The sequence below is a fragment of the Oncorhynchus mykiss genome, chromosome 23 (genome assembly GCF_057628025.1).
Source record: "Oncorhynchus mykiss isolate SJ-2025 chromosome 23, ASM5762802v1, whole genome shotgun sequence".
Lineage (NCBI taxonomy): Eukaryota > Metazoa > Chordata > Actinopteri > Salmoniformes > Salmonidae > Oncorhynchus > Oncorhynchus mykiss.
Genome location: NC_143044.1, coordinates 34,482,108 through 34,509,495, shown reverse-complemented (window position 1 = coordinate 34,509,495; position 27,388 = coordinate 34,482,108). Strand labels below are relative to the sequence as shown.

Below are 27,388 nucleotides of genomic sequence, written 5' to 3'. Positions count from 1 at the left end.
TTGTCAGCACATTCAACTATGTAAAGAAAAAAGTATTTAATAAGAATATTTAATTCAGATCTAAGATGTGTTCCCTTTATTTTTTTTGAGCAGTGTGTATATATATATATATTTTTTTTTTTTACAGAGTAGACCATTAAATAGATATATGCATTCAGCAGGCATTGAAATTTCAATGTACACTAATAAGTTATAACAGAGATCCATTAAATCAGCATGGATACAGAAAAGACAATGAACAAATGTATTCACTCACATTTCCCTCTCCTCCTCCGATGACCTCACTACTGTGAAAAATCCTTCCAGCTATTGAGGAAAGGAGGCATTTTTGCCATTGATAATGTGAGTATTTCAATATAGCTCAGCAGTCACGTAGGATGTTGGCCATAATTCAACAAAGTATCTATTAAATTTTGTAATTCAGAACCAAATTAACGTTCGTCAAAGACTACCACAACTAAGAATCTAAGTAAGCAACTAAGAAAAAAATAATTACAGTGCTCAGTGCTTTAGTTCTGTGGAAGGTAGTGAACCCTGCAGCTGATGTGGACACCCAGGCCATGTGGCAGATGGGCTAACACTGGCCTTCAAACTGTAACTATGTAGGAGACCGGTGCTTAAACTGTAAAGTGTGACACACTGGCCTATGCTGTAATAAACTGCAGTACCTTGGCTTGGATTCAATCCGTAGTGCTGAAGACCCGCGCTATTGGGCGATTGAAATTTAAAGGCAATGTTCCTGTGTTCAAGGAGACTGCATTCAAGGTAAACGCTGCATATGAGCGCTCAACCTTCACATTTCAAATCGCGCTATAACGCATCGTCTCGTGTCAGATGGCGTCACTTCTTTGTGACGTGCTAATGTAAGACAATGGATATAACGCAGATCTTCCTCGCTATGGCTTGAATCTAGCCTTTAGGGAACTTTTTGTTATGATAATCAGCTGGTACTTGCCATCTTTTTAGTACAAGCACTGACTTTTCAATTGTCATTATCATGTCATTAATTCAATTAGTGTTATGCTGACTTGAATAACTGTCATGAAATGGTTTAAATGAAAGGACCAAAGTAACAAAGGTAATGTTTACAGTTCTATACATTTTGTACACAGGTGAGTCATACTTTCACTATATACTTGTTTGTTTCAAATGTTCATTATGGTTGAGCTGTACATTCAATTGTAAAACTAGTGACTTGTTGGCTTGTATATTTTCATTTTGTCCAACTGTATGAAGAGGTGCCATGATATATGAAGGAAGAAAGGATTGATTTGTTTAAAGACTTTATTGTAAAGGTAGACACACGAGTGGACTTGGTTTCTGATCAATGTCCCAGTCATATCATTTATACACAGATATGGGAAGGGGAGGTGGAGGATACACTCAATGGTTTCGCTTTTACTTTTCAAATCCCATTTGGCATTGTCGTGCAAATTTACCATGTTCAACTAGGAAGCAGGTTAGTTAATCAAGATAGTACAAGTCTGCTAATGACCGCAGAGTGAGTCGTTAAGTAAGCATCGTTAACAAATCCTCAAGAATATTAGCTAAATAGATCAACGTTTAAGGTCTCTGGAAATTGATAAGCATAGTAGGAGCCGTCCCAACAACAGGCAAAGCTTTGCTAACCGAATATGTGCAACTGAAACAGGGAAAGATGGGACATAAATATAGTTGGGGAAAAAAAAGTATCATATAAATTTGACTGTGTGTAAAACAGTTCAGGATTATCGTCATATGATATAATAACATTATTATACATATTTAAATCAAAGCATACATCTTCATACAACCCCCCTCGGACTGTACAATCCAATGAGCCAAACCAATAAAGCAAAACGCTTTAGGATGCATTTCACTAGTGGTACAGCACAGTATAGAAACAAACACATGACTTGATAAATAGCAGACCTAGTAGTACTAGCCTACAAACCATGAAAGGAAATAAGTGGCTGATAGGGTTGGGGATCCATCTAACTGACAGTACTGAGGGCTGTTGGGCAGGGCGTGTTGTTGCTTTAGATTAGATGAATCCCTTTGAGACATCACTTAATGGTGGTTGGGCTGGAAATACATAAGGCCAAATTATTCTGCGATTCCCTAAATTAAATACAACAACTTAACTACACAGGATGGCTAGATACTTATGCTTCCAGCTCCAGTCCCAGTCCCAGTTTGTGGCCACCGGAGTTGATGCTTTTTCCATCAACCAGTGCAGACAGGACGAGTTTCATACCTGCAGAAAAATAAATAACAACTTGGCTACAACAGCCCACTTTGGAGATGGTTGGCAACGCTTTTGTAAAGTAGTGAGAGCCAGTTCTTACCTGGCCGCAGTGTCTGGGTATAGCCAACTCCCACCAAGCTGGCATTGTTAACTTTAGCCTGGAAAATATAGCAACAAAATACACAATTAAAAGGTGTCCTCCGGAACTTTGGCGACTACTATGTATTTTTTTTTATCTCCCGCTTTGGGCTGGATGTGTCAATGTGTAGTTCATACATGCATAATCTATGAGCAGAATTACTGTCTTACCTCAATTAGCCATGAAATCCCTAGCTTAAAAGCAAAAGGAAAATTCTGGAACCTGTGCTACGATATTTTCCCAGACCTGCCAACCCTGTCCAACTTTTTAGAGTAACAGATGCACGCAGCAAATAGGAGATTCAACAAAGTTTAGTCTCTATAGTAGAGGAACGCTTGTCACCTCTCAAACAGGGCCAATCACTAGGCCAGCTCACAAGCAAAATCATTTTAAAAACATACGAAACAAAAACAAATGATCGCATCGACACAGACTGCAAACTGGTTACGTGAAGCTTAAGTAGGCTACCGCAAAGAGAATCTGAACGCTGCTCGCTAGAAGAGTCCGCTGTTTCAGCCTATATAAAGGTGCCTATTCTATTTCTTTGCGGCGCATACACCATTTCAGATTTTCGAAATGGATAAAATGTCCAATCTAGTGCAAAGGCACTCATTCATTCATCACGCAGTCTTCTAAACTCCCGACTCGATTTAATGCCAAGATGTTTATATTGATTTTTTTATTATACTTTTGTAATGCTTTTTTTTGACATGGATCATAATTACAGTCTCAGGTTGAGTGATCCTCGTAATGTTACGTGGAAAGTACAACTAATGGGATGCAGAATTAAATGTATATCACACTCGCACAAATGCAACCAGTTATTTTTCGTATTTGCATTTAATTTCTTTCACTAGCAAATATGAGTGAACTGCTGGCACTTTAGAGCCCACTGAATGTCCATCTTATGCTCGCTAACGTTACCTTGAAACAATTAGTGTTTACTTTTCCACAACACACGGAGTCGAAAAGTGATTTGTCCATGTGTTTACGTACAGCTGGCAGTCGGCAAACTCAGCATCACAACAAAAAGGAGGGCAGACAGGGGGTAGCTACGTCAAATAATGATGTATTAAGTCTCCATGTCCGTTGACACAAATGTCGTAGATGTCTGTGTGCTGCAGCTCGATTTCCCCCCCTCCCCCACCAGGCCCTATTCATTTCTGTGTAACAGTATAACTTTAGACCGTCCCCTCGCCCATACCCGGGCACGAACCAGGGACCCTCTGCACACATCAACAACAGTCACCCACGAAGCATCGTTACCCATCGCTCCACAAAAGCCGCGGCCCTTGCAGAGCAAGGGGAACTACTACTTCAAGGTCTCAGAGCAAGTGACGTCACCGATTGAAACGCTATTTAGCGCGAACCGCTAACTAAGCTAGCCGTTTCACATCCGTTACATCTGCATACCTTTAATTCGGATCTCGTACATGGACAGAGAATTGCGTAGTTGGTATGCAAAATGCGTGCATGTTGGCAGGTCTGTTTTCCTTACATTTTGCCTTGTGGGCCAGCGCTCTGGCAATTCTAGTTCAACCAGTAAGCTTCAGCCCCTCACCATACGAGTGACAGCTAGCAAGAAGCACCCACAGCAGAGAGAGAGCAATGATGTGGTGCACATATGTGATGTAGTACACCATTTTAGGGGACCACTTTTGGCTTGTGAGCGCTACTTTCAGAACTACTGATTAAAAACTATACAAAAGTACCGGATAATTCCTTTAAACACTGGAATACAAAGGGTTATTTGATAATTATTGTCACGGTATAAAACAAAATTTAAAAAAAAATGGAAACTCCAGTTACTTCCTAAAATAGCCATTCGCATTTAACAAAATACTAAATCTCACAGAACCAGAGTCTCTGAATATTGAACACAGCTGTAAAGTCTGGCATACAAAACGTATAAACAAGACAAGCAAAAGAGCAGCACTCACAGATATGGAGGTACTGGAGTCCAGCTGGTACTTGGCAGCGATGCCAAAGCGGGTGCTGTTGCTGCCTGCTGTCCAGGCCAGGTTCACAGCAGTCTCCAGCTGGTCATTCACCTTCTGGTAGATGGACCCTCCAAACTCTGTGCCATCATTACTGGGATATATGAAATAAGCAGACATACATTATGTTATCCTTGTCTGATTAACTGCTCTTTTTGTTTGATAGCTCAATTAAAAGATTAACTGAAATGCTCAAATCCACCTACAATTTATCAAAATCAATTGCTAAAACATTTCAGTTCAACTTTAAGCACAAAGGAGACTCCTCTTTCTAACCATGGTAGAAAAATTCACCCTTGTCACTTTAGTGCCGAGACATACAGTAAGTTCTCCAAAGCACAATCGATATGAAGCTTACACATTGGTGTGCAGCTGAAAATCTCCCGTCTTATAGCCAACAGCGAAGTTGCTCTGGTTCATTTTGGACTTGGCCGTGTCGAAGGTCATCTGATAGCCAGCCAGCCATCCCTCGTATCCGGCCACCGCTGCCCCATGGATGGCCGGGCCGGCAAAGTCAAAGTCTACGTCCACACCCAGGTTGACGTATTCACGCTTATAGGCAGTCTTCACCTTCCCACTCTTCTTGCTGTTAGAAAAAAAAAAAGTATAGAGAGGGGGGTAAAAAGAGGATTAATAAACATCTGATATCTCGGTTGTTCTTGTTCAGTCTTCCCTGATTATTTTCAATAAAGAAAGTCTGGTGGATTATGCAGCGCCGAACATGCACAATAAATGTTATCGATTCCAGGGTCTCAAAAGACTGGTGAGAAACATTAATTTATGCTTGAAACTAAAAAAAAGGCACAAACTTTACCCAGAATTTGGTGAGAATTGGGTGTCGAATGTAAGTTTCAGTCCTTTGGTGATCTATGGAAGAAGAAAAAACTAAGCACAACCAAATAGAAAGCTCACAAATCACTTGAGTTAGACTGGTTTCTCCTCTACCTGGTCTTCAACAGTGATCTCAGTCCCCAGAGTATTGTCTGTGGTCCACTTCTCTGTAAAAGTCAGGCCGTATTCACCCCATTTGTACTTGGTCTCCAAGTTCCCGTTGACTTTGCTGGTGTCAGTGTTGGAGGAGCCGGAGGTTTTGAATTCCTAAAGGACAATTACAACAGAGTTAGGAGTTGTAGTCTATCCTATCCTTTGTTATACAAGCGCATAATGCACAGTAATTCCCTGGCAGGATGGAATAGCCAAACTCACCACTCCACTTGAAGACTTGGTCTTGACATCAAGTTTCACCAATCCAAAACCTTATGAAGAACAAATCATAACATTCAGACCACCACATGTTCCTTTGTATGGTAAGGTTCCTTTGCATTTCAATATTTGACATACGGACCACTACATGGAGAATACTGATCCATACGGTTCAACTGTGACATGGCTTGAAAAAATTGAAAGTCTGGTTGTCATCATGTTTCCTTCCTGTGAAATGCCTTGTCAGTGTGAAATATGTAAACATTCCCTTTTAGGCTACTGACAAGTCCTTCAAATTATTTTTTAGATATACCTTCTGTAGGGGTAACAAAACACAACCATGTTTTTCCACATCTCTAAAGGACTCCCATATATGAAATGGACGGTTGTGTAAAAATACTTTACTGCAAAAGTGGTTTAATTGATAGATATTGTGACACACCCACTTAACTCAAACAGTGCCTTGCTGGAGGGGGAAGAGAGGGTGGCACATAAGCTCATGCAACCCAGTATTGCAAGCGCTGATATTGCGAAAATGTGGAATACAAGTAGTAAAGTGTCTGCTTTTTATACGATTCGGGATATCTTAAAGCATTTTGGAAATATATACCTGTAAACACAGATATAATTGGCGGAAATATCAACTGTGAATATTTATAATGAATGTTAACTTCACTTCTTGGTAGCTGTTCAAAATAACTTTCAAAGTCAGATTTGCTCGCATTCAGTGCTGTATGGTCCTGCCCGACCCCGCACCCCCCCAAAAAAAGACAAATACACTAGTTGTGTTAGAATACCCATACTACTACTACATTAAATAAAAACATTATTTAAACTTTATCTAGGCAAGTGAGTTAAGAACAAATTCTTATTTACAATAACGGCCTAGGAACAGTGGGTTAACTGCCTTGTTCAGGGGCAGAACAACATATATTTAGCTTGGCAGCTCGGGGTCTCGATCTAGCAACCTTTCAGTTACTGCCCCCACGCTCTAACCACTAGGCTACCTGCCGCCCCATACATACTTAAAATGAGTACACACACACACACACTACTATTTGTTTATTTTAGTATACTATAAACGACCGGTATGCTTTCAGTTGAGTGTACTAGCGCGTCGCCTGTCTACTGGAAGTTGATGATGTTGCTGTGCAACCTCTTGCTAGCTTGTTAGCATAAATTACTAGCTAGACATTCTACGGCTTTGGGTGCGTTCTTAAAATTCAGAACGTTGCCAGATTGTCAGTTTGTAAATTCAGAGCGTTACGCTCTCGGAGCGCACACTGGACGCTCTGGTCGAGGAGTAGGGTTGATTCTGACCTTTACAACGGCAGTCAAGTGCCCAAGCTAACGTTGGCTAGCTACTTCCAGACAAGTGTGAGAACCTCACTGACCATTTTCCTCACCCTAGCAGAGCTGGTTAGGCTGTATTTATGTTATACAGAGCGTTGGTAACTAACTGTGCTGCTGGCACCTCTTTAATTACGTTTTTTTGCCTACGTTTACTGACACCGGCCATATTCAACGGGTGTTGAGCGTTCATAAATTAAATAAGTTTTTTCTGCGCTCTGAGTCTGGTACACTCAGGCGAGAGTACTCTGAAATCGTAGTAGATAGCCAGAGCAAATTTACGGAAGCACACAAATGTCCATTGAGAACTCAACTATAGCACTTAGCTAAGCGAAGAATGACAGGAATAATCAAGTCAATAAACGCTGGATTGTTAGACAGCATATCATTAATATACTGACAAGTTTGATGTATTATTAGCAAACTAACGTTAGGTAGCTAGCTAACATTGTGGTAATGTTACTGCTGTAATGATATGCTATGTGGTTCATAAGGACAGCGTAGCCAACAAATTGTCCGCCAACATAACGTAACTTACTTTATTACATTGCTCAACATTAGTTAAAGCAATGAATTTGTTGCTGCTCTTGTTGGACTTCGGCTGCATATTTTCCGCCACTTTCTTCAAATCTGAAAACAATGTGAAGCCACGCTAATTTTCTGAAGAATTCCATTACGGGCCCCAAAAGCACTGAAATAGTGTTCACTGCTTGTATAATTCATATTTTGGCGAAAGTAGTACGACATCCAGGAAATTCTGGCATAATAACTATATCCATACTATGACCTAAATTACTATATACTAAATTAACGTCACAAATAGTACCATTAGTATGAGTATTCAAACAGCTACAGTAACACATTTCTTTAGCTTGTGGCTATTGTAATCTGCTCAAAGGAAAACACACGCTACCCTCAGAAAGTGTTTTCCATTAGCGCCGGCTGTCGGCTAATAAACCGGTTACAGACTAGTGATGGGTCGTTGGCGAACGAGCCGGGTCTTGTAGGTGAACGTTGGGAGCCGGCTCGCATATCAGAAGAGCCAAATTGATTTATAAAAATGCAAAATTGATATGAATAATCAAAAGATTTAAATGAATAGAACTAAAAAAAAAATAAAGAAATTAAATATAGGCCTAAATGCACAACACACACATTTGTTCTGACTGTCTGCTCAGACTAACAGCCTCACCTGTTGTTCCTGTCAGACAAGCAGTGTCAACCAATGAACCAAAGACGCGTGAGGGAAGGCCGAGCCAACTCACTCAGTCGCACACTTAGCAGCCGTGGGGAGAGGGGAAGGACAGCTGTGAAAAACAGCTGGAAAGTGAGTCGGAAGCACAGTAGCATTTGGATGCATTTTAATAATGCATGCAATGTTAGAGCAGTGTAGAATTTGCCAAATAAAAAATCTCAAAGCCGGTTTCGATGCACAACCTACACGGCATATGCGAACTGTGCACCCAACTGTAAAGCTAGCTGTAGCGGAGCTTCGAGAAACTAGTGATAGAGTCAGCATCTCCACTGTAGCAAAACAAGGTCAAATTGATATTGCATTGGCTAAAACGATTGCCACCGATTTCCAGCCATTTTAATTTCCATTTCCATTTTTCGTGGAGGACAGAGGTTTTAGATATCATAGCAATAGTCTAAATCCAATGTAGACCATTCCAAGCAGGAAAGCCCTTTAAAAAAAATCACTTATTCCACAACTGTATGAGAGCACACTGGCTTCAGTGCGGGAAAGAGTCCAAAAAGCTACTGCAGTTTGCCTTACCACGGACTGCTGAACATCAAGGGTAACCACTTCTTACATGTCACTTCATTGAAGATTTTTCAATGTCTAGCAATCTTCTGGACTGCTTTGAGTTCAGCGACAGACACACCACAAAGAACTTGGTAGAGGAACTGTTGAGTGGCCAGAGAATGGCAAGTAGATGGAAAAGTGGTCTGTTGTGTTCATAATGCAGCTAACATAACCAAAGCCATGAAAATGTTAAAATGGAACCATCATCCATGTCTTGCCCACACAATCAACCTGATTGTAAGAGATGCTCTGAAGGTGATGAAGCCCACTGAGGACAAAGTGAAAGCAGCTGTGGAATACTTTCACAGGAGCGCAGTAGGTCCTGAAAAACTGAGGTGGGGATGCCTGAGCTGAGGCCTAAACAAGACTGCACTACAAGGTGGAATTCAACATTTATATGTTGAAGCGGTTTCTTGAGTCAAAGGATGCCATCCTCTCTACCCTGGCCATTGTCAATGCACCTGTTGAGGCTCTGACCCAAGAGGAATGGGAGGTGGTGTGCAGAGTCCTGGAACCCTTTGAGCAGGTCACTGTGGAGATCAGTGGAGAGGGGTACAGTAATCAGTTATTACTACATCATTATTTAATCCAGTATTATATATGTATATGAGCATGTAGTTTCACTAGACAAAACATGAACTAATAAGTTACTGTTCTCTCTTTTCAGCTATGTGACAGCCTCAAAAATGATACTCCTGTGTAAGGGTCTGCAGCGAATCACAGCCAGCCACCAGAGAGAAGCAAATGCAACCACAGGACGTGACAGAGTTGATGGAGACCCTATGTTCATTAATGGACAGAAAGTTCCACAGAATGGAATATAATCACGTGCTATCAGAAACCGCTGCACTTGACTCCAGGTTTAAGGAGTTATCCTTCAGTGATGCCAGAGCGATTGATGAGGCACCTCAGCAGCAGGGAGGGACAGCCCCAGCATTCAGCTGGCTCAGGCACCAGGGCAACAGGAAGAAGAGGGATGCGATGGGGGTAGAAGCACCAGCAGTAGTGCCACAAACATCTGCTGTTTGGATAATGTTTGACGAGAGAGCAACTGGGGATGCAGCACGAAGGAATCCCTCAGCAGATGCCATAATGGAGGTCCGATCCTATTAGAAGGAGCCCCTCCAAAGATCTGCAGATCCTTGGAGCTGGTGGAAGAACAAGGCCTCAGTCTACCCATGGCTTACTAAAGTCATGACAGGGAGACTCTGCATAGTGGCCACATTCGTTCCCTCAGAGGATCTTCTCGAAAACGGGACAAATAATTACTGAGAAAAGAAACCGCATCAGCCCCTCGAAAGTGAGGCAGCTTGCATTTCTGAATGCAAATCTCTCACAAAAGGCTAAATATGGTCAACATTGCTGTGTGCAGCTGGTTATAACATGGCAATAAAGGAGAGAAAAGTTTAATGATTTAAGTAGGATGCTGCAGATTTTTACATTGTTATTCATTTTCTTTGATATGGTGCAATATTCTATTATGCTGTTCAGATTGTATTAGTTTTGAATGGTTAGATTTATATGCACTTTGTTAATATACATTAAAACGTTTTACTTAAATGCAAATGTTTAATAGCATTATTTTTCATAACAAACCAATGCATTTTTAAATACATTGCGGTTATGGTAGAGTATGAATTCATTGAATAATTTACTTTAAATTATTTTAACACCAATCATAAACTATAGCAAACTGTTTGACTTGAAAAAAATACAAAACATTTTTTTAAAGAGTCAAACAAGCCAGCCCATCACTACTAACTTGTTATGCTAACTAGCTAGCAAGAGGTTGCATAGCAACAGATTCAACATCCGGTGGACCGGCGAAGAGCTAGTAAGCTCATCTGAAAGGATACTGTTTGTTTACAGAATACTAAAATTAACTAATAGTATATACACTCATTAAATATGTAGTATACATTATGTCAGTATGGGTATTCGAACACAGCTCATGTCTCAATTGGCTCAAAAAAAATAATTATTTAACCTTTCTCCTCCACTTCATCTACACTGATTGAAGAGGACTTAACAAGTGACATCGATAAGGGATCACAGCTTTCACCTGGTCAGTCGGTAATGTAAAAAGCAGGTGTTCCTAACGTTACATTTTCTCTTTCAATAAATAAGACCACATCATCCTCAAAAGTCTTGTGAATTAACTATTGCATTTGCCTGAGCCGAGTATGGAAGTTAATTTATAATAAGCTCTACAGGTCACAAAATATTTTCACCTCAATAATTGTTGTATATGTTAAATAAATTGGAAAGTGAGGTAGTTAATATAGTAAAAAAAAAAAAAAATATATGATTTGTGAGCAGTTGGGTTATTGAGGTTCCAGAGCTTGACAACGGTCCAGAATGAGTATATAGCAAAATTGACTGATTATATTGTTGATTGTATTAACACTAACAGTTAATGATAACTACCAATAGGGTTAATTCAAGGGTTTCTCTATAGCAGTAAAATGGCGCCGGAACAAATGGCAGCAGTTTTACAGGCGTCTAACCAATTCTGCTATTATGTGTTTTTTCCCCGCATTATTTGTAACTTATTTCAAATCAAACTGTACATCAAACTGTACATCTTATGTATCACGGAATCGTGGCTGAATGATGACATGGACATTCAGCTAGCGGGATATACGCTGCCCTGGCAAGATAGAACAGCACACTCTGGTAAGACGAGGGGGGGGGTCTGTGCATATTTGTAAACAGCTGTTGCATGAAAACGAAGGAAGTCTCTGGATTTTGCTTGCCTGAAGTGTAGTATCTTATGATAAGATGTAGACCACACTATTTCCCAAGAGAGTTTCTGTACTTCTCGTGGCTGTTTATTTACCACCACAGATCGGACACTGGCACTAAGACCACACTCCGGTCAGCTGTATAAGGAAATAAGTAAACAGGAAACAGCTCACCCAGAGGCTGCGCTCCTAGTGGCTGGGGACTTTAATGCAGGGAAACTCATCAGTTTAACATAATTTCTATCAACATGTTAAATGCGCGACCAGAGGGAAATAAATTCTAGATGAACTGTACTCCACACACAGAGACACGTACAAAGCTCTCCCTCGCCCTCCATTTGGTAAATCCGACCACAACTCAATCCTCCGGATTCCTGCTTACAAGCAAAAATTAAAGCAGGATGCACCAGTGACTCGGTCTATAAAAAAAGTGGTCAGATGAAGCAGATGCTAAAATACAGGACTGTTTTGCTAGCACATACTGGAATATATTCCAGGATTCTTCCGATTGCATTGAGGAGTACACCACAACTGGCTTTATCAATAAGAGCATCGGGGACGTCGTCCCCACAGTGACTGTACGTACAAAAAGGGTAGAACTGTCGCTTTCAAGGTGCGGGACTCTAACCCGGAAGCTTATAAAAAAAATCCTGCTATGTCCTCTGACAAACCATCAAACGGGCAAAGCGCCAATACAGGGCTAAGATTGCACCGTACTACACCGGCTCAGACGCTCGTCTTATGTGGCAGGGTTTGCAAACTATTACAGACTACAAGGGGAAGCACAGCCGTGAGCTGCCCAGTGACAGCCGTGAGCTGCCGAGCCTACCAGACAAACTAAATCACTTACATACTTGCGTCGAGGCAACCAACACTGACGCATGCATGAGAGCATCAGCTGTTCCAGCCGACTGTGTGATCAAGATCTCCGCAGCCGATGTGAGTAAGCCCTTTAAACAGGTCAACATTCACAAGGCCGCAGGGCCAGATGGATTACCAGGATGTATGCTCTGGGCATGTGCTGACCAACGTCTTCACTGACATTTTCAACATGTCCCTGATTGAGTCTAATACCAACATGTTTCAAGCAGACCACAATAGTCCCTGTACCCAAGAACACAAAGGCAACCGGCCTAAATGACTACAGACCCATAGCACTCACATCCGTTGCCATGAAGTGCTTTGAAAGGTTGGTAATGGCTCACACCATTATCCCAGAAACCCTAAACCCACTTCAATTTGCATGCCCCCCAAACATATAATGTAATCTCTATTGCACTCCATACTGCCCTTTCCCACCTGGACAAAAGGAACACCTACGTGAGAAGCTCAACGTTCAACACCATAGTGCCCTCAAAGCTCATCACTAAGATAAGGACCCTGGGACTAAACCCCTCCCACTGCAACTGGATCATGGACTTCCCGACGGGCCGCCCCCAGGTGGTGAGGATAGGTAGCAACACATCTGCCACGCTGAACACTGGAGCCCCTTAGGGGTGCGTGATCAGTCCCCTCATGTTCCCCCTGTTCACCCATGACTGGGTGGCCAGGAATGACTCCAACACCATCATTAAGTTTGCAGACGTCACAACAGTGGTAGGCCTGATCATAGACAATGACGAGACAGCCTATAGGGAGGAGGTTTGAGACCTGGCCGGGTGGTGCCAGCATAACAACCCATCCCTCAACGTACCAAGGCTAACACGGAACTGAAACCAGCTGCGCGCGTGCGCCATCACGCAAAAATGTATTTTGCCCCCTCACACCAAACGTGATTATGACACACAGGTTCAAATATCAAAACAAACTCTAAAACCAATTACATAACATTTGGTGACAGGTCAAAAAGCATTAAACATTTATGTCAATTTAGCTAGCTTGCTGTTGCTAGCTAATTTGTCCTGGGATATAAACATTGAGTTGTTATTTTAACCGAAATGCACAAGGTCCTCTACTCCGACAATTAAGCCACGCATAAAACGGTCAACCGAATCGTTTCTAGTCATCTCTCCTCCTTCCAGGCCTTTTCTTCTCTGGACTTTAAATTGCGATTGTCAACTTTCATAAATTAGGTGCATTACCGCCACTGACCTTGTTTGTCTTTCAGTCACCCACATAGGTATTAACCAATGAGGAGATGGCACCTGCTTCTATAAACCAATGAGGATCACAAATAGAACGGACTTCTATTTTAGCCCTTGCCAACGCAGACGATCGTTGGCGCGCACGAGTAGTGTGGGTGCAATAATTGAATATAGAGACTTTATTTTGTGTAGTCAGCCTGTAAGGAGATGATCGTAGACTACAGGAAAAGGAGGACCAAGCACGCCCCCATTCTCGTCGACGGGGCTGTAGTTGAGCAGGTGTCCACATCACCAACAAACTTGAATGGTCCAAAACACACCAAGACAGTCATGAAGAGGGCACGACAAAGCCTATTCCCCCTGAGGAAACTAAAAGGATTTGGCAAAGGTACTCAGATCCTCAAAAGGTTCTTACAGCTGCACCATCGAGAGCACCACTAGTTGCATCACTGCCTGGTACGGCAACTGCCCGGGCTCAGACCGCAAGGCACAACAGAGGGTAGTACCACCCAGTACATCACTGGGGCTAAGCTGCCTGCCATCCAGGACCTCTACACCAGGCGGTGTCAGAGGAAGGCCCTAAAAATTGTCAAAGACCCCACCCACCACAGTCATAGACTGTTCCCTCTACTACCGCATGGCAAGCGGTACTGGAGTGCCAAGTCTAGGACCAAAAGGCTTCTCAACAGCTTTTACCCCCCAAGCCATAAGACTCCTGAACAGGTAATCAATTGGCTACCCGGACTATTTGCATTGTGTGTGTGTGTCCCCCCCCCAATCCCTCTTTACACTGCTGCTACTCTCCGTTTACCAAATATGCATAGTCACTTAAACTATACCTACATGTAAACTCAGTCCTTTTTCAGGACCCTGCCTTTCAAAGATAATTTGTAAAATAATTACACAGGTCTTCATTGTAAAGGGTTTAAACACTGTTTCCCATGCTTGTTCAATAAAACAATTAATGAACATGCACCTGTGGAACGGTCGTTAAGACACTAACAGCTTAAACGGTAGGCAATTAAGGTCACCGTTATGAAAACTTAGGACACTAAAGAGGCCTTTCTACTGACTCTGAAAAACACCAAAAACAAAGATGCCCAGGGTCCCTGCTCATCTGTGTGAACATGCCTTAGGCATGCTGCAAGGAGGAATGAGGACTTCAGATGTGACCAGGATAATAAATTGCAATGTCCATACTGTGAGAGACCTAAGACAGCGCTACAGGGAGACAGGATGGACAGTTGATCGTCCTCGCAGTGGCAGACCACGTGTAACAACACCTGCCCTGGATCCGAACATCACACCTGCGGGACAGGTAGAGGATGGCAACAACAGCTGCCCGAGTCCCACCAGGAACGCACAATCCCTCCATCAGTGCTCAGACTGTCTGCAATAGGCTGAGAGCGGCTGGACTGAGGGCTTGTAGACCTGTGGTAAGGCAGGTCTTCACCAGACGTCATCGGCAACAACGCCGCCTATGGGCACAAACCCACTGTCGCTGGACAAGACAGGATTGGCAAAAAGTGCTCTTCACTGACGAGTCGTGGTTTTGTCTCACCAGGAGTGATGATAGGATTCGTGTTCATTTTCGAAGGAATGAGCGTTACACCGAGGCCTGTAATCTGGAGCGGGATCGATTTGGAGGTGGGAGGGTCCGTCATAGTCTGGGGTGGTGTGTCACAGCATCATCGAACTGAGCTTATTGTCATTGCAGGCAATCTCAACACTGTGCATTACAGGGAAGACATCCACCTCAATTCATATGGTACCCTTCCTGCAGGCTCATCCTGACATGACCCTCCAGCATGACAATGACACCATCCATACTGCTCATTCTGTGTGATTTCCTGCAAGACAGGAATGTCAGTGTTCTGCCATGACCAGGAAAAAGCCCGGTTCTCAATCCCATTGAGCACGTCTGGGACGTGTTGGATCGGAGGGTGAGGGCTAGGGCCATTCCCCCCAGAAATGTCCGGGAACTTGCAGGTGCCTTGGTGGAAGTGGGGTAACATCTCACAGCAATAACAGGCAAATCTGGTGCAGTCTATGAGGAGGAGATGCACTGCAGTAGTAAATGCAGCTGGTGGTCACACCAGATAATGATTGTTACTTTTGAACCCCCCACCCCTTTGTTCAGGGACACATTATTCCATTTCTGTGGAACTTGTTCAGTTTGTGTCTCAGTTGTTGAATCTTGTTATGTTCATACAACTATTTTCACATGTTAAGTTTGCTGAAAATAAATGCAGTTGACAGTGAGAGGATGTTTTTTTGCTGAGTTTACATACTACCTCAATTAGCCCGACCAACCGGTGCCTGTATATATAGCCTCGCTACTCTTTTTACAGTTGTTTGTTTTTTTTTTTCCTTATTTATCTATTGTTCACCTAATACCTAATTTTTACTTAAAAATTGCACTGTTGGTTAGGGCCTTTCACTGTAAGGTTTACACCAGTTGTATTTGGCACACATGACAAATAAACATTTACTTAATATCCAACCCTTGAAGATGCCCCTCAGGATAAATAAATGTATCAAAATCTGATTAACTGCTGGAATAATTAATCAGTAAATTATCTAGAATATTAATTAGCCAAAAGTCACAACAGCTTGGAGGGCACTAGGCTGAGCTGTAGTCGATGAACAGCATTCTGACATAGATATTCCTCTTGTCAATATGGGCTAGGACAGTGTGCAGTGCCATGTTGATTGCGCCATCAATAAATATGTTGGGGCGGTATTCAAAATGTAGCGGGACAAGGGTGTCGGCTGTTCAGATATGTTAACTTTCTTAGGTACACGAACACTGGTAGACATCTTTTGAAGCAAGTGAGAGACTTGGATAGGGAGAGATTGAATATGTCCGTAAACACTCCAGCCAGCTGGTTTGCACATGCTCGGAGGACACGGCTTTGGATGCCATCTAGGCCGAAAGTCTTCAGGGTTAACATGCTTAAATATCTTACTCACGTCGGCCACGGAGAACGAGAGCTTACAGTCCTCGTGAGCAGTGGTGTCCCTGCGTCGGTAGCTCAGTGTTTTCCTCGAAGCGGGCAAAGGTGTTTAGCTAGTCCGGGAGAAAGCTGTCGGTGTCCGCAACGTGGCTGGCTTTCCCTTTTTAATCCGTGATTGTCTTAAGTCTCTGCCACATACTTCTTGTGTCTGGCCCATTGAATTGGTTTGGATAAATTCTAAATCGTCATAGAGGAAACATCCTCAATGCACTTCCTGATGAACCCAGTCCGAGTGAGTGTATACTTCAATACTTGTCTAAGAGGCAACCCGGAACACCTCCCAGTCCGCATGATCAAACCAATCTTCAAGCGTAGATTCTGATTGGTCAGACCAAAGTTAAAACAGTCCTTAACACAGGTACTTCCTGTTTAAGGTTTTGCATATAGGATGGGAGGACAATTCTTGGAGAGGTGCAATTCCTATGACATGTGATGGCCCACTAAGTTGATGGCACTGAGTGTCAGGTTGTGTTGGTTCATTGTAGTGAACACCTGCCGTAGTCACTTAGGATAGGAGAAAATTGTCTTAAGACAGTAGACACACACATTACTGCTGTATACAAAATAAACACTGTACATTACACACAATATAAATTGCACATTTCCCTTATCATACACTTCTCATATAGCCACATACAGTGCCTTGCGAAAGTATTCGGCCCCCTTGAACTTTGTGACCTTTTGCCACATTTCAGGCTTCAAACAAAGATATAAAACTGTATTTTTTTGTGAAGAATCAACAACAAGTGGGACACAATCATGAAGTGGAACGACATTTATTGGATATTTCAAACTTTAATAACAAGTAAAAAAATTGAAAAATTGGGCGTGCAAAATGATTCAGCCCCCTTAAGTTAATACTTTGTAGCGCCACCTTTTGCTGCGATTACAGCTGTAAGTTGCTTGGGGTATGTCTATCAGTTTTGCACATCGAGAGACTGACATTTTTTCCCATTCCTCCTTGCAAAACAGCTCGAGCTCAGTGAGGTTGGATGGAGAGCATTTGTGAACAGCAGTTTTCAGTTCTTTCCACAGATTCTCGATTGGATTCAGGTCTGGACTTTGACTTGGCCATTCTAACACCTGGATGTTTATTTTTGAACCATTCCATTGTAGATTTTGCATTATGTTTTGGATCATTGTCTTGTTGGAAGACAAATCTCCGTCCCAGTCTCAGGTCTTTTACAGACTCCATCAGGTTTTCTTCCAGAATGGTCCTGTATTTGGCTCCATCCATCTTCCCATCAATTTTAACAATCTTCCCTGTCCCTGCTGAAGAAAAGCAGGCCCAAACCATGATGCTGCCACCACCATGTTTGACAGTAGGGATGGTGTGTTCAGGGTGATGAGCTGCGTTGCTTTTACGCCAAACATAACGTTTTGCATTGTTGCCAAAAAGTTCAATTTTGGTTTCATCTGACCAGAGCACCTTCTTCCACGTGTTTGGTGTGTCTCCCAGGTGGCTTGTGGCAAACTTTAACCGACACTTTTTATGGATATCTTTAAGAAATGGCTTTCTTGCCACTCTTCCATAAAGGCCAGATTTGTGCAATATACTGTTTACTGTTGTTGTCCTATGGACAGAGTCTCCCACCTCAGCTATAGATCTCTGCAGTTCATCCAGAGTGATCATGGGCCTCTTGGCTGCATCTCTGATCAGTCTTCTCCTTGTATGAGCTGAAAGTTTAGAGGGACGGCCAGGTCTTGGTAGATTTGCAGTGGTCTGATACTCCTTCCATTTCAATATTACCTCTTGCACAGTGCTCCTTGGGATGTTTAAAGCTTGAGAAATCTTTTTGTATCCAAATCCGGCTTTAAACTTCTTCACAACAGTATCTCGGACCTGCCTGGTGTGTTCCTTGTTCTTCATGATGCTCTCTGCGCATTTAACGGACTGAGACTGTCACAGTGCAGGTGCATTTATACGGAGACTTGATTACACACAGGTGGATTGTATTTATCATTAGTCATTTAGGTCAACGTTGGATCATTCAGAGATCCTCACTGAACTTCTGGAGAGAATTTGCTGCACTGAAAGTAAAAGGGGCTGAATAATTTTGCACGCCCAATTTTTCAGTTTTTGATTTGTTAAAAAAGTTTGAAATATCGTTCCACTTCATGATTGTGTCCCACTTGTTGTTGATTCTTCACAAAAAAATACAGTTTTATATCTTTAGGTTTGAAGCCTGAAATGTGGCAAAAGGTCGCAAAGTTCAAGGGGGCCGAATACTTTCGCAAGGCACTGTACATAATACTTTGCACATTCCCTTATTCTGTCAGTATTGTACTAAGCAAGCTCATCATTTTACCTATTACCGTTTAGGTATTTGATGGACATGGGAATGAGGGAGTGCTTATACCTGTTCAGCTTACATGTAGGGACCCTATTGTGTCTGCTTGATACTCAGAGTGAAGTACATGGGAGGGATCTGAAATAATTTTCTGCGCTGGTCTGGTAACGGTCAGTTCAGAAATAGTCTGCAGGGAAGGAAGTTGCCTCACGCCCTTTACATTCGTGGCAGTTTGTATCAGGTGGGATTTCAGTTGGACTGATAAATTGCCAAACCAGACTGACGCCATATATCAGGATACTCAATGACTGCATGGTAGAACAGGAGCATTCTTTTCTGATCAACTCCAAAAACCCTGAGTCACTGTAGGAAATAGAGGCGTTGTTTTACTCTGCAGCAGACACTACTTGAACCTTCCAGCTCAGCACATTGTCCATGTGTACACCCAGGTACTTGTATGAGCTAACTTGTGCTATGTTGGCTTTGTAGACAACCACAGGCACGTGGTCACAGACTAGATTTGGGGTAAAACACCAGCTCCTCTGTTTTCTTTACATTGAGGATGAGGTGGTGCTCATCACACCACAAAACTTTGAAACTCAGACCTGTAAACATGGTTGTAGCTTGTCATGTCTGGTTGCATCCAAGGTGGGAAATTAACTTTGTCCAATAGTTAGGAGTCTTCCTTTTGTTTTATATCTAGACAGTGTGAGTGTGTATTGGATACCTAACATAGATCTGAATGAATGAAATATTCGTATTAAACATTTTTTTCTTTACACAGTTGAATGTGTTGACAACAAAATCACACAAAAATTATCAATGGAAATCAAATGTATCAACCCATGGAGGTCTGGATTTGGAGTCACACTCAAAATTAAAGTGGAAAACCACACTACAGGCTGATCCAACTTTGATGTAATGTCCTTAAAACAAGTCTAAATGAGGCTCAGTAGTGTGTGTGGCCTCCACGTGCCTGTATGACCTCCCTACAACGCCTGGGCATACTCCTGATGAGGTGGCGGATGGTCTCCTGAGGGATCTCCTCCCAGACCTGGACTAAAGCATCCGCCAACTCCTGGACAGTCTGTGGTGCAACGTGGCGTTGGTGGATGGAGCGAGACATGATGTCCCAGATGTGCTCAATTGGATTCAGGTCTGAGGAACGGGCGGGCCAGTCCATAGCGTCAATGCCTTCCTCTTGCAGGAACTGCTGACACACTCCAGCCACATGAGGTCTAGCATTGTCTTGCATTAGGAGGAACCCAGGGCCAACCGCACCAGCATATGGTCTCACAAGGGGTCTGAGGATCTCATCTCGGTACCTAATGGCAGTCAGGCTACCTCTGGCGAGCACATGGAGGGCTGTGCGGCCCCTCAAAGAAATGCCACCCCACAACATGACTGACCCACCGCCAAACCGGTCATGCTGGAGGATGTTGCAGGCAGCAGAACGTTCTCCACGGCGTCTCCAGACTGTCACGTCTGTCACATGTGCTCAGTGTGAACCTACTTTCATCTGTGAAGAGCACAGGGTGCCAGTGGCGAATTTGCCAATCTTGGTATTCTCTGGCAAATGCCAAACGTCCTGCACAGTGTTGGGCTGTAAGCACAACCCCCACCTGTGGACGTCGGGCCCTCATACCACCCGCATGGAGTCTGTTTCTGACCGTTTGAGCAGACACATGCACATTTGTGGCCTGCTGGAGGTCGTTTTGCAGGGCTCTGGCAGTGCTCCGCCTGCTCCTCCTTGCACAAAGGCAGAGGTAGCGGTCCTGCTGCTGGGTTGTTGCCCTCCTACGGCCTCCTCCACGTCTTCTGATGTACTGGCCTGTCTCCTGGTAGCGCCTCAATGCTCTGGACACTACGCTGACAGACACAGCAAACCTTCTTGCCACAGCTCGCATTGATGTGCCATCCTGGATGAGCTGCACTACCTGAGCCACTTGTGTGGGTTGTAGACTCTGTCTCATGCTACCACTAGAGTGAAAGCACCGCCAACATTCAAAAGTGACCAAAACATCAGCCAGGAAGCATAGGAACTGAGAAGTGGTCTGTGGTTATCACCTGCAGAACCACTCCTTTATTGGGGGTGTCTTGCTAATTGCCTATAATTTCCACCTGTGGTCTATTCCATTTGCACAACAGCATGTGAAATGTATTGTCAATCAGTGTTGCTTCCTAAGTGGACAGTTTGATTTCACAGAAGTGTGATTGACTTGGAGTTACATTGTATTGTTTAAGTGTTCCCTTTATTTTTTTGAGCAGTGTATTTATTGTGTCTGACCCCTCTTGCCTTAGAGCCGATTACAACTACAACATAAAAATACATGTGTAACTGTATGCATGTTTGTCACACAGTACCTTACAGCACTGAATGAGAACAACTTTGGAAAGTCCTCTATTGAACAGCTACGAAAAGCGAAGTTTACTTCATCATAAATATTCATAGTTGATATTTCTGCTTATTGCATCTGTGGGTTTATATTTCCAAAATGCTTTAACATATCCTAATGCTGTTTGTAGGTGTACTGTATAAAGGGCAGATAATTTACTATTTGTATCCCCCCTGCACTGTTTGTGTTAAGGGGGTGTCACAATATCTATACATTTAACCACTTTTGCAGTAAAATATTTTTTACACAACCACCCATTTCATATATGGGAGACTTTAGAGATATGCTTTGTTATACCTCGGTTAGGTATGTCAAAAACTAAAGCCCTTTTTAAGGAACGGCCACTAGCCTATTAGGGCGTAAGAGAGGCCAAAGTGATGCTTCATGTTCAAGCCGTCACAAGAGGTCCCTGTTACATACATGTTTGTCACTCTCGTCATTTCTACAGGGGTAAACCAACCAGTTAAGACATTTACCATATCCTTTGTTGAAGATGTCCTTTGCAGATTTGCCAAGGTCACCATATGATGGAGGCACTGCCATTACACCTGTGACAAGAAAAATGGAAGATGAGAAATCTAGCTATTGTAGTACTACTGACTGAGTTCAGCATGTAGCCTATAGAGTGAAATAGTAATGGCGCCTTTTTGTAGGCACCAACTCCGCCATGGTTCTTTGGACAAAGCCTATGGGGAAATGAATGCCATTTTTGTAGGTTTTTTGTATAAAGTACAGACCTAGTCTGGAAACCTTGACGTTGAATTGCAATGAATTCTATGTCTGGCAGAAATTAGCGTTTGAATCAGGAAAGTTTCCTCTCGTGACCTCTACATACTACAATGCTGAATAAAATTATATTTTAAAGTACTTTACCGGTTGTCTGTGCAGTTGGTCCTTTTGGGGGTAATAATGTGGGTCGATATATCCACAGGAAAGTATAATTACATCAACTTTTCAAAGCGCTGGTAGTGCTTGATAATTTGTATCACCTGAAGCATGTGCAGAACCATGTAAAACACATGCAAGAGCTTGGCAAGTATGCATGTATTTGTATGTTGTGTGCATGCTTCAGGTAATAGAAATCTGAACACACTACCAGCGCTTTGAAAAGTTGATGTAATCCTATTTCCTGTGGATATATTGGCTCACATTCCTACCACCAAAATACACAGACAACTGGTAAAGTACATTAAAATGTAATTTTATTCAACATTCTGGCTTGTAGAGGTAAATTCTGCCCAATATTTAATTCAATGTTGGGTTTCCAGGCAACAGCAGGCATTATTTCAGCATTTATCCCAAAACCCTATTCTTTCCCCATAGGGATTTCTGAACCAACCAGATAACTAATTTATGGGTTTTAGGACAACAAGCTGGCGAGCTCTATTGCAGCAAGTATATGACAAAGATCGTATTGCCACAACATGCATGTTGCGGTTTGCTTGTCATCACTGATTGACTAGTGGCAGTATAATCCACCACCCAGTAAATGATTAGATAGGGAATTTATGATCATCTCAGCATAGGACCTTGCAAACAATTGAAGGGATATTGCCGGGCCTACAACCAAATAACCTCCAGACGAGCTCAATGCCATTCAACTCTCCTTCCGTGGCCTCCAACTGCTCTTAAATGCAAGTAAAACTAAGTGCATGCTCTTCAACTGATCACTGCCCGCCCGTCCAGCATCATCACTCTGGACAGCTCTGACCTAGAATATTTTGACAACTACCTAGGTGTCTGGTTAGACTGTAAACTCTCCTTCCAGACTCACATTAAGCATCTCCAATCCAAAATTAAATCTAGAATCGGCTTCCTATTTCACAACAAAGCCTCCTTCACTCATGCAGCCAAACACACCCTCGTAAAACTGCCCATCCTACCAATCCTCGACTTCGGCGATGTAATCTATAAAATAGCCTCCAACACTCTCCTCAACAAATTGGAGCAGTTTTTCACAGTGCCATCCGTTTTGTCACCAAAGGCACATATTACCCACCACTGCGACCTGTACGCTCTCGTTGGCTGGCCCTCGCTTCATACTCGTCGCCAAACCCACTGGATCCAGGTCATCTACAAGTCTCTGCTAGGTAAAGCCCAGCCTTATCTCAGCTCACTGGTCACCATAGCAGCACGCGCTCCAGCAGGTATATCTCACTGGTCACCCCCAAAGCCAATTCCTCGTTTGGCCGCCTCTCCTTCCATTTCTCTGCTGCCAATGACTGGAACGAACTGCAAAAATCTCTGAAGCTGGAGACTCTTACCTCCCCCACTAGCTTTAAGACCAGCTGTCAGAGCAGCTCATCCAATCTACCTCATCCCCATACTGTACAATAGCTACAACTTTATCTTGCTCCTTCGCACCCCAGTATCTCTACTTGCACATCCTACCATTCCAGTGTTTAATTGCTATATTGAAATTACTTCGCCACTATGGCCTTTATTGCAGTACCTCTCTTATCCTACCTCATTTGCACATGCTGTATATAGATTTATCTACTGTAATTTTGATTGTATGTTTGTTTATTCCATGTGTAACTCTGCGTTGTTGTATGTGTCGAACTGCTTTGCTTTATCTTGGCCAGGTCGCAGTTGCAAATGAGAACTTGTTCTCAACTAGCCTACCTGGTTAAATAAAGGTGAAAAAAAAATATCTACACAGGTGAAGCTTTGAAGAACATGGTTATCCGCAAGCAGCAGCCATCTTGACATCGACATTAGCACTCCTACGCCTCTGCATTGTCTTGCCTAGATCATTCCAATGACTGACAGTGGCGGCTTGTTCAAATGAAAGTCAAGCTAACGTTAGCTAACTAACAAATTATCACATCACAGACAGGGATAAAAATGTTGAAAAAAAAAATGGGAAAAAAAGCACATTTACAATGTCGTCAACGACCATGACTTGCCTTTATCCTTGACAAGGGACCAAACTTTAGCTAGCTGGCTACACGTTTCTCTTCGCTGGATCCTGGCTGGCCATGTCCCCGTCTTGACTTTAGCTAATGGCTCTTTAGCTTGCTCGCTAACGTTAGCCCAAAAAGACACCGTACGTTAGCTACTGTAACTAGAAAAAAGGCTGACATTTAGGCCTAACGTTACTTAGCTACTGTAGCTACATTTTGCAGGAATATTATAAATTCACCTCAGTTGCTTGGAGCTTTGCGTTGGTGCAGATAGTTGGTTTGACTTGTTTTCAAGCTGTTTCTGACACCGCGTCGCGATACAGTCCTGTCCAGCTGGAGGGCGATGAAGGAGAAACCCATAGAGCTAGATAGAGGTCTCTAGAAGAAGCAGGGAGACATCCCACTCCTTCAATTTCTGTTTCAATGGAAGTCAATGAACTAAGTAGACCAGACCCAGCTGTTATCATATTGGTGTCTTTGGGAGAGCCAACCCCTCCTTAAGTAGACAGGATCTGAACATTTTTGCCCGTGCTAAACAGCCTGAGTGAACTGTCTTAATTCATCCACCATCTTTGACTCTAGTGCCCAAAAACCCATTTTAGCATGGGCAGCACTATTGAGGACTTTCACCATTTTGAAGTAGTCAACTTGGTGGAACGTCATATAGGTTATGGAAGGTTCACATAATTACTTCCATGTCAACAGGAGGGATCAGCCAATGAATTATACTTGTGGCAGTAAATCGCCAACCTTGACTTTTATACCTGTTCAAACACACTCCAGGTGGCAGTATGCACCCTTTCAGTTTGTTTGCCAACTCAGAAGTAGTAGAAGAAAATGGGACTACTTCAAAATGGAGATGGGCTCAATGGCACTGCCAAAGACAGTACAGTATGAAGATAGGCTAAAACTGCTTCACCAATAGAAATCCCACTCACACTTGGCTAGCTAAGCTCATACGTAGAAACACGGCATCGAGTCTAACGACGCAGAACTGTACATAAGTAGGCCGTCAAATCAAAGGCACTCTTTCGATATAAAGTTGTCTTTGACTTAAATGAAAATGTGTTAGTTTGTCACTTTCACAAGGTTGGAGTAATAACATGTTGAACTACTTAAGAAATTGGCTCAAATCTAGGTTGCCTTTAGATTGAGAAAATTAACAACGAAGGAAGAATTTCTCACTTCTCTCATTGACTTTTCAAACCCCAGCCTGGTCTGTTTCGCAAGTCTCACAATGTTGCGCCTCTGGATTTAGAAACTCTGTGGCACTGCTCATACTCTCACAGACGCAACAATGAGACAGATACAATGATGCGTCCTCTAACTATCTTTATGGAGAAACCGCAACAACAAAACAACCCTCAGGACCCTGTAAATGTAGCTGCTCGTTTCTTTGCCTGTCTAGAACAAAGTAGGATGACCTGAGTTATGCGTTAATTTGATTATTTTTAAGTCCATATTTGAGCATTAAGTTAATAAGGGACCAAAACACTTGCAAATTAATGTATTTATTAACTTAATGCAATTGTCTTCGCGAATAATGTATCTGGCAACTGGAAGCAGTCTTTATCCTCACCATAGCAACCATGGCGCTTGGCTTAATATGTAGCGCCAGAACCGTATTGTAATGAAACAGCAGGCGCTATCGACTGTGCCGCAAAAGCATGGTCGTACGGCAGAGTCGATTTCCGCGTTTATAAACCCAGGGTCGTTACAATATATTTAAGCCATGTTTCCATTGCCAGTGTAACGAATGTGAAATGGCTAGCTATTTAGCGGTGGTGCCAAACATACACTTGTAAAACTGACCATTCTACCAATCCTCGACTTCGGCGATGTCATTTACAAAATAGCCTCCAATACCCTACTCAACAAATTGGATGCAGTCTATCACAGTGCCATCCGTTTTGTCACCAAAGCCCCATATATTACCCCCCATTGCGACCTGTACGCTCTCGTTGGCTGGTCCTCGCTTCGTACTCATCGCCAAACCCACTGGCTCCATGTCATCTACAAGACCCTGCTAGGTAAAGTCCCCCATTATCTCAGCTCGCTGGTCACCATAGCATCACCCACCTGTAGCACGCGCTCCAGCAGGTATATCTCTCTGGTCACCCCCAAAACCAATTCTTTCTTTGGCCGCCTCTCCTTCCAGTTCTCTGCTGCCAGTGACTGGAACGAACTACAAAAATCTCTGAAACTGGAAACACTTATCTCCTCACTAGCTTTAAGCACCAGCTGTCAGAACAGCTCACAGATTACTGCACCTGTACATAGCCCATCTATAATTTAGCCCAAACGAGTACCTCTTTCCCTACTGTATTTATTTTATTTATTTAGCTCCTTTGCACCCCATTATTTTTATTTCTACTTTACACATTCTTCCACTGCAAATCTTCCATTCCAGTGTTTTACTTGCTATATTGTATTTACTTTGCCACCATGGCCCTTTTTTTTGCCTTTACTTCCCTTATCTCACCTCATTTGCTCACATCGTATATAGACTTGTTTATACTGTATTATTGACTGTATGTTTGTTTTACTCCATGTGTAACTCTGTGTCGTTGTATGTGTCGAACTGCTTTGCTTTATCTTGGCCAGGTCGCAATTGTAAATGAGAACTTGTTCTCAACTTGCCTACCTGGTTAAATAAAGGTGAAATAAAAAAGAAACACTTCAAGAAACCTGAACTAACGTTAGATATCTAGCTAAACTACCAGCATTCTGCAAGGCAAGGAATTAGAGTAGATGTGAGATCACAAATTAAACATTTTTTTGAGAATGACAACTGTGCGGCCGATGTGAAATGGCTAGCTAGTTAGCGGTGGTTCGCGCTAATAGTGTTTCAGTCGGTGACGTCACTCGCTCAGAGACCTAGAAGTAGTTGCTCTGCAAGGGCCACGGCTTTTGTGGCACGATGGGTAAGATGCTTCGTGAGTGACTGTGGTTGATGTGTGCAGAGGGTTGGGGCGAGGAGAGGGACGGAAGCTATACTGTTACAGTAGCAAACCATCTTGATGAGTGTTGTTGGAAAACTCTTCTAGTGGTCAAACAGAAACAGGTGTTGTAGCTAACTAAACACTGCACAGTGTTACACTGAATCAGCACTTTGACCGTCAGAGAAGTAAGATAACTTGACCTGAAGTGACATTAACTAAGCTAATGAGATCAGGATGAACACATGCTTTTTTCCTAGCAGAGACCTGACATGTAAACTCAGTCAT

The 27,388-nt window shown here is 42.8% G+C and overlaps 1 protein-coding gene across 3 annotated transcripts; it reads right to left on the bottom strand.

Annotated features, from left to right (window-relative positions):
- Window positions 1-1,266: 1,266 nt before the first annotated feature.
- On the bottom strand, window positions 1,267-26,439 carry LOC110502815 (non-selective voltage-gated ion channel VDAC2). 3 transcript variants are annotated; one of them, XM_021581119.3, is made up of 10 exons: window positions 24,401-24,506; window positions 24,165-24,280; window positions 21,732-21,803; window positions 5,570-5,619; window positions 5,309-5,461; window positions 5,178-5,230; window positions 4,722-4,949; window positions 4,307-4,457; window positions 2,328-2,385; window positions 1,267-2,236 (listed from the first exon to the last, which is right to left on the bottom strand). In XM_021581119.3, the coding sequence occupies exons 3-10, from the start codon at window positions 21,796-21,798 to the stop codon at window positions 2,145-2,147; spliced, it is 852 nt and encodes a 283-aa protein (XP_021436794.1). In that variant the 5' UTR covers window positions 21,799-21,803; window positions 24,165-24,280; window positions 24,401-24,506; the 3' UTR covers window positions 1,267-2,144. The 3 variants fall into 3 exon arrangements, with proteins under 3 accessions (XP_021436794.1, XP_036816418.1, XP_021436792.1); XM_036960523.2 differs by lacking the exons at window positions 24,165-24,280; window positions 24,401-24,506 and adding an exon at window positions 26,241-26,439; XM_021581117.3 differs by lacking the exon at window positions 24,165-24,280.
- Between the last annotated feature and the right edge of the window lie 949 nt (window positions 26,440-27,388).

Coding starts and splice junctions, on each gene's coding strand:
- LOC110502815 (XM_036960523.2), bottom strand. CDS start 21,798: ATGGCAGTGCCTCCATCATATGGTGACCTTGGCAAATCTGCAAAGGAC. Junction 4,950..5,177: donor CAATTCTCACCAAATTCTGG/GTAAAGTTTGTG, acceptor TTTTTCTAACAG/CAAGAAGAGTGGGAAGGTGA. Junction 2,386..4,306: donor ACTCCAGTACCTCCATATCT/GTGAGTGCTGCT, acceptor TATATTTTCCAG/GCTAAAGTTAACAATGCCAG.